Source organism: Asterias rubens, chromosome 6, assembly GCF_902459465.1.
Source record: "Asterias rubens chromosome 6, eAstRub1.3, whole genome shotgun sequence".
NCBI classification, from domain to species: Eukaryota; Metazoa; Echinodermata; class Asteroidea; order Forcipulatida; family Asteriidae; genus Asterias; species Asterias rubens.
The window spans coordinates 6809921-6829434 of NC_047067.1; the positions used below are offsets into that span (position 1 = coordinate 6809921).

Below are 19514 nucleotides of genomic sequence, written 5' to 3' on the forward strand. Positions count from 1 at the left end.
CTAAAATGCATTAATCGAAAAATAGACGGAAAGGTAATCTTTTCAGTCATTTTTTTAAATTATTTTTTATTAAACATTATTTCTGATGTCAAAATCTTTATATAAATCAGACCAGTTAAATTTTTTCCAGTACAAGCCTGTACATGTCCATTCACATGTTGATGTTTTTTCAGGTTTTCCAGGTTTCAGGTACAATATAAACTACAATTGTGTATACACCTTTTGGAAAAACTGCTAGCCCGACGCATGGAAAGTGGTACACCTACCCTGTATTGCGTTTCAGGTTAAAAGTTACATCGACATATTAAAGAGGGCGCACTTTACTTTTTTTATATTTTTGTATAGACCTTATCGCAAATACCAATGCGCAAGCGCAGACTGTTGAATGAGGTGCATTGTGGGATATATATGGATCAAATTTGGATACCAGCAAGACCACAATGCACCTAATTCCAAGCTTTACGCGCGCCCCGGTATTTGCGATAAGGTCTATGAACAAACACATCGCCAGCAGAGGGCGCATGATTGCTTTCATTTTATGCTTCTGAACTTTAAACTTATGAAATTAAAGATGAACACTTCTATCTTAAAATAATTATTTGTTTAATGTCTTAGTATCTACATGTTCACAACCTAAGTTGTGTTGGTGGTCACTGGCAAGTTTGATCATAGAGGGGGCACCACAATAAATAAACTCAAATAGCAACTATTTAATGCTAATGTGATTATTAAACAATCCATTCAAAACATTATTTTAAAGTCATCATTATTTTGAAAACAAATCATAGAAAATTAAATTCCTTCAAATTTCTTATCAATTTTTGCCTTTTAAAATTGATTTCGCTAAGTTAACCCATGAACGAAACCCACATAGAATGTGCCCTTTCCACTACTCCAATTCCAAAGCCAATTAATAGTACAAACTCTGAAGCCTAAATTTATTATCAATTCTTCTCAACATTCGAAGCACAGTGCCCCGTGTTTATGAACAAATAGTTACGTCAATCTGTTCATTGCATCAAACCGTGTTGTTCCAACGATTTTGAGGAACTATAAATTGTGATAATCAGTTTGGCGCACATGAATTGAAAAACACTCGGCGTGACATTGGGATTCATTGAGACATGGTGGTCATTCTAATTGTAAACACACGCAGTTTTTTTGTCATTAGCTATCGGAGTTCAAATACAGCTTCTTGCAGTTTTCCACATGGTTGAGAACTTCAACAAGTCTCATTTTTAAAATACCTACATTCTTTCTTGATAGTTTGGGTAGTTTTTTATTTCCTCCCTGTGAGTTGTCAGCAAAATCCATCATTTTGTCCCAAATGTCACCGTCTCTGTGCAGTCTTTGCAGCCGTTCTATCGTCTGCAATCGGAATATGCAAATATACTGCAATATGGCCGTGTGGTAATGACCATATCTATCTAGCAGACGATAACTGTGTATGAAACTTAACTCGTTGTCAATGAAAAAGAGTTGGCCCGTCAATGTGGATTTCTCGAGATTATGCACCGGGGACTCCATAATCTGACTGTTCCACTGTTTGTTCACCAGCATGCTCACCATTCTGTCCATGTTGCCGGTGAGGTAATCAAAGATGATCAACTCTGACCATTGGACGAGCTCTGCTACATCCGCAGCGTCCATGCCGATGACTCTTCGTGGATGCAGGCGTTTTGATTGTTTCAGAAAAACTTGTGGCAAGAGAGCTGGCGCCAATTTCGGAATCCATTGACTAAAAACAACCTGATGACCACTAGCTGACCAATCAGCGATGGTCATATTAGTCCTCACGGCATCCCATTTGCTGTCCGTAGCGTTTATAACGCCGAGCGTGGTTGGTGGAAGGTTGTGTACGTGCAGAACCTGAGATAGATAGTACGCATACATCTCACCAAGTATGAGATCGAGGCTGTTGCGGTAGCGACAGCACACGCGGCAGCCATTTTGTAAAGTCAAGAGTCGGTTCTGTGAATGACCACAGCCTGGTACCATGTTAACTACCAAGTTGTCTTTAATCATCTCAGCAAACTCATTACTATTTTCCCCTTGGATTATCGACACAGTTGCCTCGGCCTTTTCACTCCAGAAACCCCCTCTTGTCCACGGAGCGCCCTCTGTTGGTGTGTCGATACCATCTTGCATGTTCCTGCTGTGTAATCTATCCATCACAAATGCATCTGGCGACTTATTTGTCTCAAGGTGGTTTAGGTCCCGTGGATTTGATCCTCTCACTCTCTTCCTTAGGTTATCCAAACTGTCTTCCTTGGGAATTTGCTGGTTATGCTCAGATGAGTTACCACTCGAGTAATGTTTTACCTGAGATGTTGTCCAATGTGCAGATGATGATTGAGACAAGTTTGTCGCCAAAAAGTGCATAACCAGCAGCCCAAAGAAAATTGTCAGACAGCGCGCAGATTTGATCGACGCCATCACTGTACGTAGAATGCGTCGTGGCTGATGGGATAAATGAAGCATAACATAATCATTAAATTTTCCGGTAAAATGACACGCAAGCTGTAACGATAAAGCAGACAGTGAGTTGATGCATGCTTGAAATTTCAACCAGCATCCTTGAAAAAATTAAAAAGCTTATGCCGACGAACTTACAGAGCGTCTGTTGTTTTAAAGTGTTCCTGGATTGTTCAAGACACAGCAAAGAGATGGGAAAAGGTTAAACTGGGTTTTGGAAAAGTGTTTGATCTTTGTTCAACTCTATAGTGTACATGTACATGTAGTGACTTTCGATTTATCCAATTCGCGGATGCAGCCGATAGTTAGAGGCATTGGGCACCTTTGGTAATTGTCATTGACCAATGACCAGTATTCTCACCTGATTTATCCCAAGATATGCATAAAATGACATACCTGTAAAAAATTTGGACTCATCTGGTCATCGAAGCTGCAAGAGTGAGTGACAGAAAAAACACACCTGTTGCACATTAGTGTGTGCTCCCAGATGCCTAATAAAAGTCTTCAGGTCTTTTAATATTTTGTTTGAGTGAGAAATTACCTTTTTCTCAAAACTACGTTACTTCAGAGGAGTTTCTCACAACAATTTTTATCAACAGGTTTCCATTGCTCGTTAAGTAAGTTATATGCTAAAAATTATGTCGAGTAATAACTAAAAGTGCCCGCTGTTTAAAGGCAGTGGACACTATTGGCAATTACTCAAAATAATTACTAGCATGAAACCTTACTTGGTAATGAGTAATGGAGAGCTGTTGATAGTATAAAACATTGTGAGAAACGGCTCCCTCTGAAGTGGAGTAGTTTTCGAGAAAGAAGTAATTTTCCACGAATTTGATTTCGAGACCTCAGATTTCGAATTTGAGGTCTCGAAATCAAGCATCTGAAAGCACACAACTTCGTGTGACAAGGGTGTTTTTTCTTTCATTATTATCTCGCAACCTTGATGACCGATTGAGCTCAAATTTTCACAGGTTTGTTATTTTATGCATATTATGTTGAGATACAGCAAGTGAGAAGACCGGTCTTTGACAATTACCAATAATGTCCAGTGTCTTTAAACAGCATACTATAGTTTATGTATGGAGAAATATTTACGTATAAGCTTACCCTTCTGTTTCTTATTGATAGAAGATTGGTCATTAATCTTTCACTCGGTTCCAGAGTTTAAAATGTTCCAATGAAGTTTCCTATTACAAGCAGGGTTGGAGTTACTGATGCCGAACTCATACACAAAAACATCTCCACTCAGCTATAACTTTTAGAGACATTGAGCAGAAGACTTGACGCAAATCGTAGAGGCGTAGAAGTGATACAGATACTAAACTTCCAGATATCTTATAAAGTCTAAGACACGCAACGGTGACATCCTCTTTTTGTTTATCACGTTATGTTATGATGGCATGAATAAACTAATCGCTGGATGAACGTTTATGTTGCATGATGATCACAATACAAACAAACCTATGATGAGAAGTTGCTTATGGATGGGATTAAACCCCACTGTCCTGCTCATCGTTTTGATTCAGCCATGGGGGACTTCCTCCGGGATTCAGCTGATGTATACTGACGGTAGACTTCAGTTCCAAACGTTCACTGTAAAGCAAGGATCCTGTTCTATGGTTTCCCCGATTAAAATGCGTTATCACACGTTTGGGATAAAATCTCACACCCACCGAGGATAATGTTGTATAACAAACTATCCATGAACCATCAACTATCTTCTGCAGTGCCTGTGTGCCACTTTATGGCTTTCGGTTCAGTTCCAAATTCTCAGCTTCACAATGATTGACATTTTGGCGTTTGTATCATCCCTACTACTTCCTCAACTTATCCAAGGAGGTCTTAAAATGTGATGGCGCCTGTATCCCTTGATGTGGCGTTAGTGTCCATTAGATCCTTCGCTGATTAAAACCACCCCGAAGGCTAAACTCCATACATATCCCGACGTAAGCACATTGTAAATGTTCCCAATCTAAACTCAATAATCCAACCTCTGATGATGAGAAGGTCGAGATGTCATACTCCTCCAACATGGGGCATCAATGAACCCCCACCTTGTAATCTGGGGCTTATACGATGGGTCCAATCCGCTTTGGCATGTCTGCCATCGATTTTTCTTTCTACTTTACCATGGTGTCATCCTCCGCAATTCCCACTCCGTGAAATCAAGAACACAAGGGGGTGAATACTTGACGTTATTATTATCTCCGTCAAACCGTAGTGGTGCTCTCAACTCTCTCGCAATTACAATAGTGACAAACCTCCGTGCATGGAACAGTCGTCTGGTGAGCAATAAACTGTGTGGGAAGAAACGAAAAATATAGTATAGGCCTGTATAAGAGTAATGACAGTTTAGAGTTTCGTATGTATATCATCATACAAGCAATTAGGGACCCCACAAATATTGTGGACAAAATGCATGTTTAGTTTGTTTTCTGGTCATTTTATGAAAAATCTTGAGCGGTTATGTCCACACACAGTAATTGGAATACACAATCTGAGCATAGTGCATCTGAGAAACGTTTCATGTATATTATAAAACCACATCAAAATTAACTATCAACAGCTGCAGTGCGGTTTGCCCATAGTACATTTTTACGGTTTTCAAGTTTTGGAGTAATTACCAAAATGTACCATCCCTTTAAACCTGTTCTTATCCCTTTCCTTCTCTTCTACCATGGAGGAACAGTCATGCATGTACCATACTTGTATTGACATTGTCACTAACCAATTCCTCACTGCCGTAATCGTCAATCATGGAGAAAAACCATCGATTACAGAATGCAAAACGTTGGTTTACTTACCCAATTCTTAGTGTCTACAAAATTATAGTATACTTATGGCCTATACTTTTTGTGTGAATCACAGAAGTTCAACCATTTTTTTTTTTGACAGTCAATTGTATTGACGTCACAGAAATAGTTATCGCTATTGGTTACGTTGGATACCCCAGAGGCGAAACAAGCTACACAGATAAAACACTGAAAGGACACCATTCACTTAATGTCAGGCCTTTATGCGGGTATCTCCGCAATCGACCGGAAAATAACCTTTCTTACAAAATCTTCAATAAGTTTGTAAAAACTCGGAGGTAGGACAACGTCCATGCCGGAGCTAACACAACATTAGACTTTTGAAAATCTAGGGATGTGCTTGATACATTTTATTAAAGGCAAAGTGTACTCTTGTTTTTGAGAACCGTTTAATGGGAGACTTTCCAACGCTAGGTGGCAGCAGACATACCGGGTAAATTTCCATTGTTTACGTAGAACATGCGCATAATTCTGAGAACAATGGATTTACCCGGTAAGTCTGCTGCCCTCTATCGTCCCAGAAAGTCTCCCATTGTTTTAACCCTATAGTACACGATAAAACTAACATGCGAACATTTTTGAGATTGCATTTATGAGATTGACGAAAATCTGGAGCAAATGAATACGCAGGAAGAATTGGAACACACCATCAAAGACGTTACTGCCAGTAAAAAAGCTGCCCATATTACAAAATTTGGGGCATAAAAACTTGTATCTTGTTCGAAGTTAAATGTGTTTTTTTTTAAACTGCTTTTATACTATTGAAAACTGATGTATAGGCTTCCGACCAAAAGTTTTCATGGCAATTATTTACCAAACATAATATACCTTCTCTTATAACAATTTGTTTAACAAAGACAAACACTCTTTTAAAACTAAAATCTTCAACAACTTCCATACATGATAAAGATAACAGAAAATAATGCACGCAAGAATGAGTGACGTTTGGTCACACACAGGGAAATGCCTTTCATTTCATTCAATCATGTTAATTCACACAGAATAATTGCACAATCTACCGGATGTACTTGTCATCTAATTAGGTACCATCTCTGCTAATTGACAACAAATATAAACATCTTCATTCCGGTAATTAGTAATGCCTCGTTTATTTGTGGTAGTAAACACAAGGTTGGGTTGTGGTTGGACAATGTAGTGAATCAACAGACACTGAAATACACTGTTTTGACGGTGACTGATTTTTTCGAACGATTTGTGTTTAAAAAACACGACGATAGCCAAGTGTCCCTTGCTCCAAAATTTGTCAATGTTTTAAGAAGAGTTCGCTAGGGAAATTTTATTTCCTCTTTTTCTTCTGGTTTTATTTTGTTCGTTGATATTAAACCTTTGCTGTAAAATACTTGGACATGGACCGAACTGCATCGCTAGACATCCGAAACAGTAAAAATTTTTGCTTTCAAAGAATCAAAAATGGAAAGTCCAAACAGTTTTGTAATTTCGCACAAAGTTCAATTTGCAAATTAATTTGACGATCTTGCTAAAAAAATAAAGCAGGGGATCCCAGCTAAATAGCCTAAATGTGAACAGGGACTGTGTAATTAAGTTGGATGGTTGATGAGTTATAAGTCACAATTATGTGAGCCTGAAACGGTGTTGTTTATTTGCACCACACAAATATCCGTCGTGGGGAATTTCTGCAGCAAAACTTCTCAATTAGACAACATGTTAACCATTCATTACTCACCTGAAAGCTATTTTTAATAAGATTGAATGTCTTGAATTGAATGTGTCCTTTTCTGCAGGGCTGTCAGCAGAAAGTCAGTATTATTCCGTATATCTTCATGGAGTGAATCCAGTTCGCTCGTGCGCTTCTTCGAAGATATTTCCCAAGCTCATCAACTAAATGAATAATTGTTCACGGCGTAAATTGTCACATTTGCTGTCCACAATAGTATGTAAGCCTATCCTGTCTAGTGCCAATAACAGAAAAGTATAAAGCCTTTTTGAAAGGATCTCCTTTGCCGAAAATAATGATGAATCAAAGAAGAGCAACGATTATTGAGTCAGGTCATGTTTGCTCTTATCTGTTATAGTGTTATTTGTACAGTGGTGATCATTAGTTTTATAAGCACATTGATTAGTATTGTTATTGTCTGTAGCGCCATCTCGGGGATGGCAATAGGCAATGGCCAATCATATAGAAAGTTGTGTTACTTGAAAGGATAATTAGCAAATCTTTGGTAACCTTAACCACGGTTCATACTTCCTGCGACGAATGCAACGCGAAGACGCACGTGGCAGTTTTCGCAGCGAATGTTTCAGAAGTTGAACGCAGTTCAACCGTTCCGAAATTATTTGTTGCAAAAATTGCGACGTCAAAATAGTATCGCATTCACATTTCGCAGGAATATGAATCGGGCTGAACAATCTAAACTCACCGAAGAAAGTATTATAGCCCTAATAACTAATATTTTGAAGATAAATTAACATTATTGTTTAACATTATTGTGTAACATCTCGGCTCGATTATGAAATTCACCCTTCTTCAAGCTGTCATCAAAATGCTCCATGTGCTCCAAAAGCCCTACCGCGAAACACTGATCCAGGCTCGCAATAAGACAGTGTCTCTCAAATCCTTCGCGACCTTCACTGGCTGACAATTTCGAACCGAATTAACTTCAAAATCTGACTCTGGTTTTCAAATGTCTTATCGACTCTGCAGTCTGCTCCTTAGTAATTAACAGGACTCAATCAACTGCTACATGAGCTGGATCACACGTCTGCCAACCAGAAGCGCACCGATCATCAGCTAATGGGCACACTGCTCATAATTATTTTGATCAGTGTTCAATTATAATAAAGAGAAACCTATAATAGTCATTCTGCGGGTCCTACAAAACGTGAGTTCTCTTTGGAAGAAATCGAGTTTACCCATCTCGAAAAAAATAAGTTTGGTTTCGGAGATCACTATCAATTTTTTTGAAAATTCTATAGTAGGCCTATCTTTGAAATTGAAGAATTTCCAATTTAAAGGCAGTGGACACTATTGGTAACTACTCAAAATAGTTATTAGCGTAAAACCTTTATTTGGTAACTAGTAATGGGGAGAAGTTGATACTATAAAACATTGTGAGAAACGGCTCCCTCTGAAAAAAAACGTAGTTTTCGATAAAGAAGTAGTTTGATTTCGAGCCCTCAGATTTAGAATTTGAGGTCTCGAAATCAAGCATCGGGAAAGCACAGAACTTCGTCTGACAAGGTGTCGTGTTTTCTTTCATCTCGCAACTTCGACGACCGATTGGGCTCAATTTCACAGGTTTGTTATTTTGTGCATACATATGTTGAGATACAGCAAGTGAGAAGACTGGTCTTAGTAGACAATTACTAATAGTGGCCAGTGTCTTTAAGAATAAAATAATTGAGTCGGAATTTTTCGCGTAAACTCGTTAAAATGCCACTCTTCACTTGCAAGAATGCACACCAATAATCCATGAGAATCCATGGACAAAACACCATACTTGTTCTTAAAATGGAAACCCTGACGCCTGGCGGTGGCTAGCGGATCTTTAATCTGACTCAAGATACAATAGACGTCCCCGCCAAACATGTTCACATTGTCCGTCAAACAAACAACTACAAGGCTCAGACATGTCGTTCATTCTAACTCGGAGTGCGTTCAATAAAACGGGGATAGCATCTGCCCATAGGCGTGATTGGCTGATCACCAAAAAGCAGACGTCTGTTTGAAGTACGGTTACAGTTATATTTACATTATTTTATTGTTTCTTAGAAGTTCATTTAGGTTCCTTGTTCTATATTGGAGCACAAAAAACACATAATATTTTTAACGTGAGTTTGCAAATCATTCAAAAACATTCACCATTGAGTTTTCAGTTTAACTTATCGTCATTGAAATCTGAACTTGGCATCTCATTGATTCTTTTTGTTTCAATCTTTTCCTGAAAGTAATCAGCCAGCGGTATTGATAACACAGTGGAGGAATCGCTGAGATACTCAGTATAAAGCAGAGAGAGGAAACCTCGGAAAGAGAAGTGAGTTTTATACACGATCACGATCTTTGACAACAGAGGGCGCCAATAATAATGCTGTTACGGATGTCTGTGTGGATGGGCGCCCCACCGAAACAAACTCCCATCACAATCATGCGCTCAATGTTGCAACCAACACGAAAAAATGCTAAATTTTAATATGCAATAATCAACAAATAATTTAGTTACTCAAACCAATCATTCAAATATATTATTTTCAGACAACTCAACTTCAGATTTCTAAAAAGATTGTTGCTAATTACCCCCCGTCCCTCAAAAACGATCCTGAATTTTGTTCCCCAAACCTATCTCTTGCTGCCAGTTTTCATGAGCACTCCTCAAATTCCAGAGTCACATAGGACTAATTTTAACGTCTTAAATCAAATCTCTTCAAAAGTTTAAACACAGAACCCCCAAGTTGTGATAAAGCGTGGGGGCTCTTTGCTTCATTAAGTTGGATTGAAGTGTGGAGAAGTGCCTCATGAAAACTGATGACAGCAAGGTCTGTTTAAAGACACTGCTATTGGTAATTGCTCAAAATAATTGTTTGCAAAAAACCTTACTTGTTAACGATCATTAGAGCTGTTGATAGTATAAAAAACGGGAAATTTAAACTCAATATTTGTCGTCGAAGTTGCAAGATGGAAGAAAAACGCTATTGTTACACGAAGTTGCGTGCTTTCAGATGGTTGATTTCGAGACCCAAAAATCTAATTCTGAGGTCTCGAAATCAAATTCCAATAACATTTTAATTGAAATTAACTTCGTTCTCGAAAACTATGTTACTTCAGGGAGCCGTTTCTCACAATTTTGTATACTTGAGATCAGATACAAAGTGAGAAGACTGGTCTTTGACAAATTATTTGCCAAAGGTGTCCAGTGTCTTTAACATCAACATTATACATAAAATAACCAACCTGTGAAAAGTTGAGCTCAATCGGTCGTCGAAGTTGCGAGATAAAAATGAAAGAAAAAACACCCTTGTCACACAAAGTTGTGTGCTTTCAGATGCTTGATTTCGAGACCTCAAATTCTAAACTTGAGGTCTTGAAATCAAATTCGTGGAAAATTACCTCTTTCTCGAAAACTACGTCACTTCAGAGGGAGTCGTTTCGCACAATGTTTTATACTATCAACCTCTCCCCATTACTCATTATACCAAGTGAGGTTTTCTGCTGATAATTATTTTGAGTAATTACCAATAGTGTCCACTGCCTTTAAGATAAAAAAACCCACATTTTTTCGAGATGCGTTTTTTTTCTGGGGGTAGTTAGCAGAGATACCAAAGGGCTGACCTGCCCAAAATTGAAAGTAACGTTAAGCATTAGCATTCTGGTTTTGGCTGTGGCGTATGAACCAAAATACTATGATGAAACGTTTACTGGAGTGCGCCCTCTGTTGAGTACCTGATTATAGGTAAAGAACTTTTTGCAGCTGGGCCTCGTTCCCGATCATTGTCGAATATTAAAGATGAGCGAAGTAAAGATCACGGACAAGGCACAGAATAAATTGTTATTATTCCATACACAGAAAACTGCTATTAGTCAAAAGTTACTTTTTATTGATTTAACATAAGGAAAACAAAATCCAATTGTTCAAAAAAAACGTTAGTTTTAAAGTCAAATTAAAATTGTTCACTGCGTTGGATTAAGATGTTCCACTCACGTTTCTTTTGTGGTACCGGGTTCGACCCCCGCCGCAATTCGTCAATGACGGGTTGGACCTTTCTCAACAACAATGGTCGATTGAGTACATTCAATCAGATTCTAAAAATGTTCAGGTCTAGCCTTTGTGCATAAAGAGTGACATTACTCCCCCATACATCCTACCTAGTCTTGGTTCATAACATGAGAGTCTTGAACAAACATGGAGGTATAAATACCATCCCTCCCGCCCACCCTGGGGGTGGGGGGGGGTGGTGGTGACCAGACACTCAAATGAGTCAACCACACATTTTGGGTGGTTATACTCTTTCCCTTTGGATAAACCATGGAGGTAGTTATTTCTACCTCCACGGATAAACCAATACCATATAATTTATAGAGGGGCGCGCGGGTATAGATGAAAAGATGGGGTGAGTCACCAGGTTCACTTGAAACATTATTCTGATTTCGTTGGCAATGGATGATGGAAGGACAGGGTTGGGGTAGAAGTGACGAGGATAAGAAATTGATCACACTTTATTCCTAATGTCGTGATCGATAGAACATCGCCGCCGCCGCCCCTTTCTCACATACCTTCTGGGATTTAAATCAATCAGTCATTGGACGATTTCAAGGAGTATGTTATTTTGGGATGAGAAAATATTCTTCACTAAAAATAAACACATCAAATGTAGTTTTAAATTCTTCATATGACACCAAAAATGATTACACATTGTCTTATTGCACATTAATATTTTAAATTATTACATTTATTTGAAGTTGAATCTCCTTGAAAAATCAAAACAATAAACGATATTTTTTAACCACCCTAAAATTATAATGGACGGTCCCAGTGCGAACCACCGAGTACGCTGAACATTACAGCACGTTTTGTACGGTGTAATGTACACGTGTGTACATAGCATACCACATCGTACGTGGTATACATGCTTTTGCCTTCCTATCTTCAAGTGTCATCCATCCATCCAACGAAAGGAAGATGTAGGCGTATAAGAACCCAAGGAACTAACATTACTTTGAGTGATTTTGACGCAATTATTACCGGATTGTCTGAAGGAACCCATTAATAAACACCTAGCTAACTACAGGACCTTTTAGAGGGCAGAAACCATGCCTCTACCGTTTGATTTGGACCGGCGTTGGGGCTCGGACAGAAGGTTAGTGGTTTGTTTTGTTTGGCGTGCGGTTCACACAGCACACACGTTGCTTGGATTTGGTGTTTGCACAAAAATGTGAAGCGATCTGTTTTTTTGCTTGTACTGTAGCTCTGCTGTGCTAGCTCCTCGAGAGTCGAATGTAGCGCAGCATTGGTGTAATTTCCATCACACAGTCGTGTGTGTTTTCTTGAGAAAACCTGTGCCCCGAATTCCCAAAGAATTGTAGATTGTGACGATAGTAATCTGGTATTTTAAAACCTCTTTAATTTCGAACTAACAGTAACCATGGAGGTAGATACCTCCATGCAGTAACATGCGGAGAAATGGGGAAGGGGGCTATGGTTGAGGCGGGGCAAGGGGGGGGGCAATGTTTGGGGGGGGGGAGGCGAGGTTCAATGTTGGGGGCGGGGCAAGGGGCGAGGTTGGGGGCGGGACAAGGGGGGCAATGTTTGGGGGGGAGGCGAGGTTCAATGTTGGGGCGGGGTTCAATGTTGGGGCGGGGCAAGGGGGCGAGGTTGGGGGCGGGGCAATGGGTGAGGTTGGAGCAGGGCAAGGTCAGGAGAGGAAGTAATATTAGAAATTTTAGAAATTCATGACATTACGGTTACTAAAGTAATGAGATTCAAATTTTGTAGAATTAATTTCTATATAATTGAATGAGACCTTTTCGCTCATTGTTGTGTATACCATCTCATTTTGAAAGATTATGAGTAGGGTCTATAGTACTACTACAGCACACCTTGTCTGTTTCAAATGTTCTTGTTATGAATGAAAAATGGCAGTTGATGCAATCATAGAGTTTTATTGACAGAATTGAAGTGTTAGATTTGGTTATCAAGGTCAATTCTGGCTGCGATGATTCCCTTCTTAGTAATGATCAGAATTATGATCTGGGTTAATTGACTGGTTTTTGTAAATGCGGCGGTTGTGTGAAAAGCAGCAGTTGAGTGCAATACTTCCCTAGAATTATTGATATAATGTATAAAGGGGTTCGATGAATGGAGTTCACGCAGAATACCATCCAGTATATTTTTTTATTTAAATGCAGTGGACACTATTGGTAATTACTTAAAATAATTATCAGCATAAAACCTCACTTGGTAACGAGTAATGGAGAGACGAGAGGTTGATAGTATAAAACATTGTGACGTAGTTCTCGAGAAAGAAGTAATTTTTAGCACACAACTTTGAGACCTTTAGATTTAGAATTTGAGGTCTCGAAATCAAGCACCTGAAAGCACACAACTTCATGTGACAAGGGTGTTTTTTTCTGTCATAGTTATCTCGCAACTCCGACGACCATTCAAGCTCAAAATTTTCACAGGCTTGTTATTTTATGCATGTTGAGATACACCAAGTGAGAAGACTGGTCTTTGATAATTACCAAGAGTGTCCAGTGTCTTTAAATAAAGTACGATTGAACAGTGCAAACTAATAAAAGCAAAACTGAGTATATTTGTTTTTAAAACAAGTAGTTTGAATTTAAATCCATAAATTATTTCAACACTTTGCGGATAAAAAATCACAGGCAGCGTTACAAGAGGTAAATAGTCTCAGTGACATGTTTTAAAAAGTCGATCAATCCGATGATGAGCAACTTTTGAGAAAGTTTATCAGGGGGCCTACATTGCTATTTAGTGTTTAAACATTGTGAGAAACGGCTCCCTCTGAAGTGCCATAGTTTTCGAGAAAGAAGTAATTTTCCACGAATTTGATTTCGAGACCTCAAGTTTAGAACTTGAGGTCTCGAAATCAACCATCTAAATGCACAGAACTCCGTGTGACAAGGGTGTTTTTTCTTTCATTATTATCTCGCAAGTTTGATGACCGATCGAGCTCAAATTTTCACAGGTTTGTTCTGCATATGTTGAGATACAACAACTGTGAACCCTAGTCTTTGACAATTACCAATAGTGTCCACTGGCTTTAAGAATTGCTCTTTAATTTCTGCGTCACCATTGCTCAGCAGACGATTTATCCCAGAAGAGTCTCAGGCCTGTATGCTTAATTTTGAAAGGGCAAGGGCACAAGGCATTTTCTCCCCACCAGGGGGCAATGAGGCAATCAGCTTTGTTGCCTCTGTGAAGTAGGCCTGATTTAATTTGATTGCTATTTAGTATAATTTTTCAAGCTGATTTTAACGATTGCTCTTTAGTTTCCACGTCGCTGCTCAGCATAGTATTTATACCAGAAGTGTATTCCTAGATCTCAATGCAAGGTGAATGCAAGGAAATGAATGTCAAAGGTCAACATTGATCCGTTCAAGCCTTGTGGACTGTGAGTCGCCATCGGAGCGAGTGCCCAACAAAAAAAATAAGGAGAAGAAAATGATTCGACGATAAAGGGCCCTTGAAATTCAAGACCTTGTCATAATTAGGTGAATATTTTTGTCTCTAAGACCATTGTGCATCAGTTGATGATTAAACAGCTCCCTTTTGCCACTGAAGTAAATTTATAAAGCAGTGAGTGTTAGTGCTCTATTTTTGAAGTCACAATTGCCACGTGAATTTTGCTTTTCAAGCCGTGGTTTGTTTCATTTCATGTCCATGTTGTTTGCACTCCCTTTCCTCTGATTTTAATCCCTCAAAACTATGGGAAATGTAGAATGAATGATGGGCCTACATCTTGTTGAGCACACTAAAACATGCTAAAATTTGCTACTCAATGTTAGCATATTTTGCACACCAAAAATGTTAATTTATTGTGTTTTGTATTAAATTTGTAGTTAATGCACAATTGCTCAACACAATAATTCTCTAAAGTTTAGTAGAATCATGGGTGATGGATAGGCCTATTATGCAAGGTTTGTATTTTATACAGTTATCTCATTCAGTTTTAAAACTGGGTCAGGGATTTGGGTCGATTGGGATCCTGATTTCAATTTTTTTTTTAAAGGCAGTGGACACTTTTGGTAATTGTCAAAGACTAGCCTTCACAGTTGGTGTATCTCAATATATGAATAAAATAACAAACCTCTGAAAATTTGAGCTCAATCGGCTCAATCAATTGCGAGATAATAATGAAAGAATAAACACCCTTGTCACACGAAGTTGTGTGCGTTTAGATGGTTGATTTCGAGACCTTAAGTTCTAAATCTGAGGTCTCGAAATCAAATTCATGGAAAATTACTTCTTTCTCGAAAACTATGGCACTTCAGAGGGAGCCGTTTCAATGTTTTATACTAACACCTCTCCCCATTACTTGTTACCAAGTAATGTTTTATGCTAATATTTTGAGTAATTACCAATAGTGTCCACTGCCTTTAAGGGAAAGTATGCCATATTTTTTTTTTTTTTGATAGACACATGTGGGGCTTGTCTCCATCTTCTAAAACTCAACATGTGTTGTTGTAACTGCAATAAGTACAGCGTGTCAGCATTTTGTCAAATTTGATGAAAATGTTTTGGACAAATCTGGCAAGTTTGATTAGACTCTTCCCATGAATTCTAGTAAATTGCACACTACCCACTTTTGTATGCACTAACACCTACTGTTTGGTAAATTGAGTGAACAATGAACATCACACCTTTTTTTATTGGGCTGGTGATTAGGATGATGGCATGACGTTTATGGCATGATGTCATCTGCCTACATAACCTACTCTATTCTGTTCAGTTCTTGTCTTCTCACTTGGTGTATCTCATCATGTGAATAAAATAACAAACCTGTTAAAACTTGAGCTCAATTGGTCGTCGATTTTGCGAGATAATAATGAAAGAAAAAACACCCTTGTGCAACTTGGTCACACAGAGTTGTGTGCTTTCAGATGCTTGATTTTGTGACCTCAAATTCTAAATCTGAGGTCTCGAAACCAAATTTGTTGAAAATTACTTCTTTCACAAAAACTACGTCACTTCAGAGGGAGCCAATTCTCACAATGTTTTATACTATTAACCTCTCCCCATTTCTCGTTACCAAGTGAGGTTTTATGCTAATAATTAGTTTGAGTAATTACCAATTAAGCTTGGGCGATATCACAATATTATCGAATATCGCGATATTAATTTGGACACGATTTCGATATCGGATGGATTTGGTTTTAAGCGAAATATCGATACATCGCGATATATCGATTAAATATCGCGATGTATTTGCTAGCTGAGACATCTTGCACCCCATAGGTTTGGAGTAAAACCAGAAGAATAGGTCATTAGAACACCTCTCTTATGCTAGGACTGTCTCTTCTACAACTTTCACTTGGAGTTTTAAGACTGATGATGTCAAATTTCATTAATCGCGATTATATCGAATATCGCGATATATTGTCGGCGATATATCGTGAATAAAATAAATCGATATCGCCCAAGCTTAGTACCAATAGTGTCAACTGCCTTTAGTGCATGCTGCGTGAATGCAATTTTATGGGAAATGCTTACAGCAGCAATCAACAGTGCTTGGTGTTTTCAAATTGCTTTAATTTCTGCGACTTCAACCTAATTGTTAAAGATTTTTCTAAAGGATCGGTAGGTGGCTGGTGGCCTACTGTTATGAACTTCATAAACAATGAGCTGTCAGATTGAAACTAAACAACGATTTGTTGTTTCTCCAGTTGTTATTTGTACTGTGCCTCTCTCATCAATTTCCTTTGCATAGATTGATGCACATTGTAAAACGCAACTTCAGTTGTCAAAATGCCATTTTGTTTTGATGAATGATGGCCCGAACAAGCACTTCCTTTTTTTCCAGAATCCTTCTGAAGTTTTTTCCGCATCTGAGAGTGAGAAGAGAAGGGGGGTACTCTGTAACTCCTGCCCACCACATTGGCTCCCTGAGCAGACATAACAGGCAAATTACTTGCCCTATCACTCTGTTGATTACCCCCTATTTAAAGGACAGTGCACCCAATGATTTAGGTAGCCATGCAGCTAATAATCCATTCTCTGGCATTGTGCGCCCAAGGTTCGCCCATTCAGAGTGGGGTGGCTTTTGTCTGGTTTGGGGGATAATAACCCATTGTGTCCCCCTGGGAACCTTGTTTGGGTTCCCTTTTCTCTATGATTGAGGTCACACAAGCCCAGGAAGTTTGGGACATCTGTCTTTTACTGTAATTTACTCAGTTGATGGTTGAGTGGTTGAATGGTCTATGGGTGGGACATTTGTAGGAAAACAGAAACACTGTTTATTTATTTAAAAAAATTGTATTGTGTTCGATGCCCTTGAAGTTGTTTTTGATAATAATAGGGTGACATTAGGTGCTGATTTAGTTTTGGAACTTTATTTTGTTTTGAATGTTTCCCACAGACTTTATATGATGAATATTTTATGAACATCATGGGAAATCATTAATGCTGTAATAATGAGATGACACGGGGGAAATCATCAATGCTGTAATAATGAGGTGACACACGCAAAGCATTATTAAGGGTGGTTGATAGTAGAGTTTGGTTTGTATTTTTTTTGTATACGCTTTAAGTTCTTTTAGAGGGAATTGTAAGGAGCAAACTGGATTGTGAAATATGGAACCTATTGTCTGGTGCGTGTTTGCTTCCATTGGGCAATCAAGACTGTTTTTCAAAAAGAGGAATATCAATTCTACCTTCAGCTCCCGGCTCCTCTGAATTATTTTTATCTGGATTGATTTTAGCTTGTAGCCCCTCACCAAGAGTGGCTTTAGCCTTAAAGTCACCCGGAAGTGGTATTTTGTCAAAATAAAGCTTTAGTCACTAAAATATGTGTTTTGATGAGTGGAATATGAATAAACCATTAACTAAGGTTTAACAAAATCAGTTTCCATGTTCTTTACAAATTTGAAAATAAGCCCGACCCGAGAGGGCGCTGTTCGTGACGTCAATCGTGGCGCAATGAATCGCATGCAGTGCCAACACAAGATAGTGACGCTTGGCGCAGCCTAAAAGCATGCCCTCAAAGTTGAAACAATACCTGATTTTGTTTACATTAGGCAAATGCTCCTTTAGGTTCGTTACGTCTGTCAGGTACCTTCTTCGACTTCCCCACTAGCTGAAAAAATTGTTGGAATGGCGTCATGTTTTAGAAAAGAACTTTTCTCTGCATGTCAAAATGTGTAGTATTCCGGATTCTCGAAGCACGACGGCTCGAAGTGTTTGCTGCACAGCGCTAGAAAAGACTTGCAAACTGACCCCATCTTTAGTCGACATTGCCGGAAAAATGCAAGAAAAAATCTTTTTTCGAAACGTACAAACTCACGACTAGGTTTTGATTGTACTTGCACGTACGTGTGTTCAATGTTCGATCGAGGCAAAGTCTGCCTCGATTGACGTCACAAAAGGGGTAGGTGGAGTCACCCCCACACAACTTTATTTATTTTTTTAAACATACAAATCGTTAAAAACAATTACTCAACAAATTATTTTATTGTTCAGAAACATATACTCTAATGTTTGAAGAAGAAAAAAAAGTCTATTTCCAGGTGACTTTAAATTGGGGATAGCTGATATCAATGACAGATTGACAGGACTAGTACATGTAAACACTGTGTTTATTGAAAACTTTTTTTAAAATAAAATTAATTTACTTGGATTCCAAACACTTGTAAGCAACGCTCAGTAGAAAATTAATGCCTCCAAACATGAATGATTTTGAAATATTGTTAACTTTGAATTTTCTTGAATTTAAAATTTAAAACTGGAAATTGTGATCAAATTCTTTCTGCTACGTATGTAGATCCATCTATTTGGGGTTCCATCTATTTGGGGTTCCATTTATTTGTTTTCGAATTTGCAAATTGACATTTTCTTGTATCTGCGATATCATTCCTGTCCGGCAGTGTATTTCTACCTGTTTTAGAGATAGCTTTTTAGATTTTATAGCTGCTTTAAATAGAATTTAGGACAATTAAATTAAACAAAAGATTGATGGGAAAAAAAGAAAAAAATCTCCTGACAATATTTTAATTTGTCACATATAAATAGCTTGGCATTTGCAGGTGTGCGTGGTTTTTGAAGGAAAGAATTTGATTGAAGATTTTGTAGCACTGCGTGTACATAATCCATGTAAGTCGTTAAGAATGCTTAGTCTGGGTGTGTACAAGGGTTGGGGACTCGGTGTGACTATGTATCACTTCCTTTGCAGTAACACACGGTGTACAAATGTGCACCCATGTGTACAGTTTGTGAAGTGAAAATCCACGCCCCACTCTATGCCCTCATAATGACAACTTGCAGATTATTTTCCCAATGCGAGCCTTGGTGGAAGTGTACCCTGGGTGGGAGGCCTTGAATTTTGCTCTTGAAGGGGTGCCCAAATTTTCCTCTGGTGAGGGCCACTTTCAAAATGAAAATTTTGTATTGGAACTTTGCAAAGGGCACCTAAGCAAAAGAACAGGGCACCGCATCGATTGCTGTGGGTGCCATGGGTTAATTTGAGGCAAGCTGCCTCGGTTTATCTTCAAACTTTTTCCATGATGTCCCTTTATTA

The 19514-nt window shown here is 38.5% G+C and overlaps 1 protein-coding gene and 1 long non-coding RNA gene across 2 annotated transcripts in view; one reads left to right on the forward strand and one right to left on the reverse strand.

The window, feature by feature from the left end:
- Window positions 1-1167: 1167 nt before the first annotated feature.
- On the reverse strand, window positions 1168-3639 carry LOC117291309 (four-jointed box protein 1-like). The gene is made up of 2 exons (XM_033772947.1): window positions 3583-3639; window positions 1168-2460 (listed from the first exon to the last, which is right to left on the reverse strand). Exons 1-2 carry the CDS (start codon window positions 3613-3615, stop codon window positions 1168-1170), a joined length of 1326 nt encoding a protein of 441 aa, XP_033628838.1. The 5' UTR covers window positions 3616-3639.
- An 8273-nt stretch (window positions 3640-11912) lies between these two features.
- The window catches only part of LOC117291802, a 50429-nt gene continuing 42827 nt past the window's right edge, over window positions 11913-19514 (forward strand). Inside the window, exon 1 of the long non-coding RNA XR_004519198.1 lies at window positions 11913-12119. This is a non-coding gene — a long non-coding RNA (uncharacterized LOC117291802). The remainder of the gene's footprint in view (window positions 12120-19514) is intronic.

What these genes read in the sequence shown, in the direction of transcription:
- LOC117291309 (XM_033772947.1), bottom strand. Translation starts at nt 3,615, where the DNA reads ATGACCAATCTTCTATCAATAAGAAACAGAAGG. An exon ending in TATCAATAAGAAACAGAAGG is followed by an intron (nt 2,461 to 3,582) that starts GTAAGCTTATAC and finishes TTATCCCATCAG; the next exon opens with CCACGACGCATTCTACGTAC.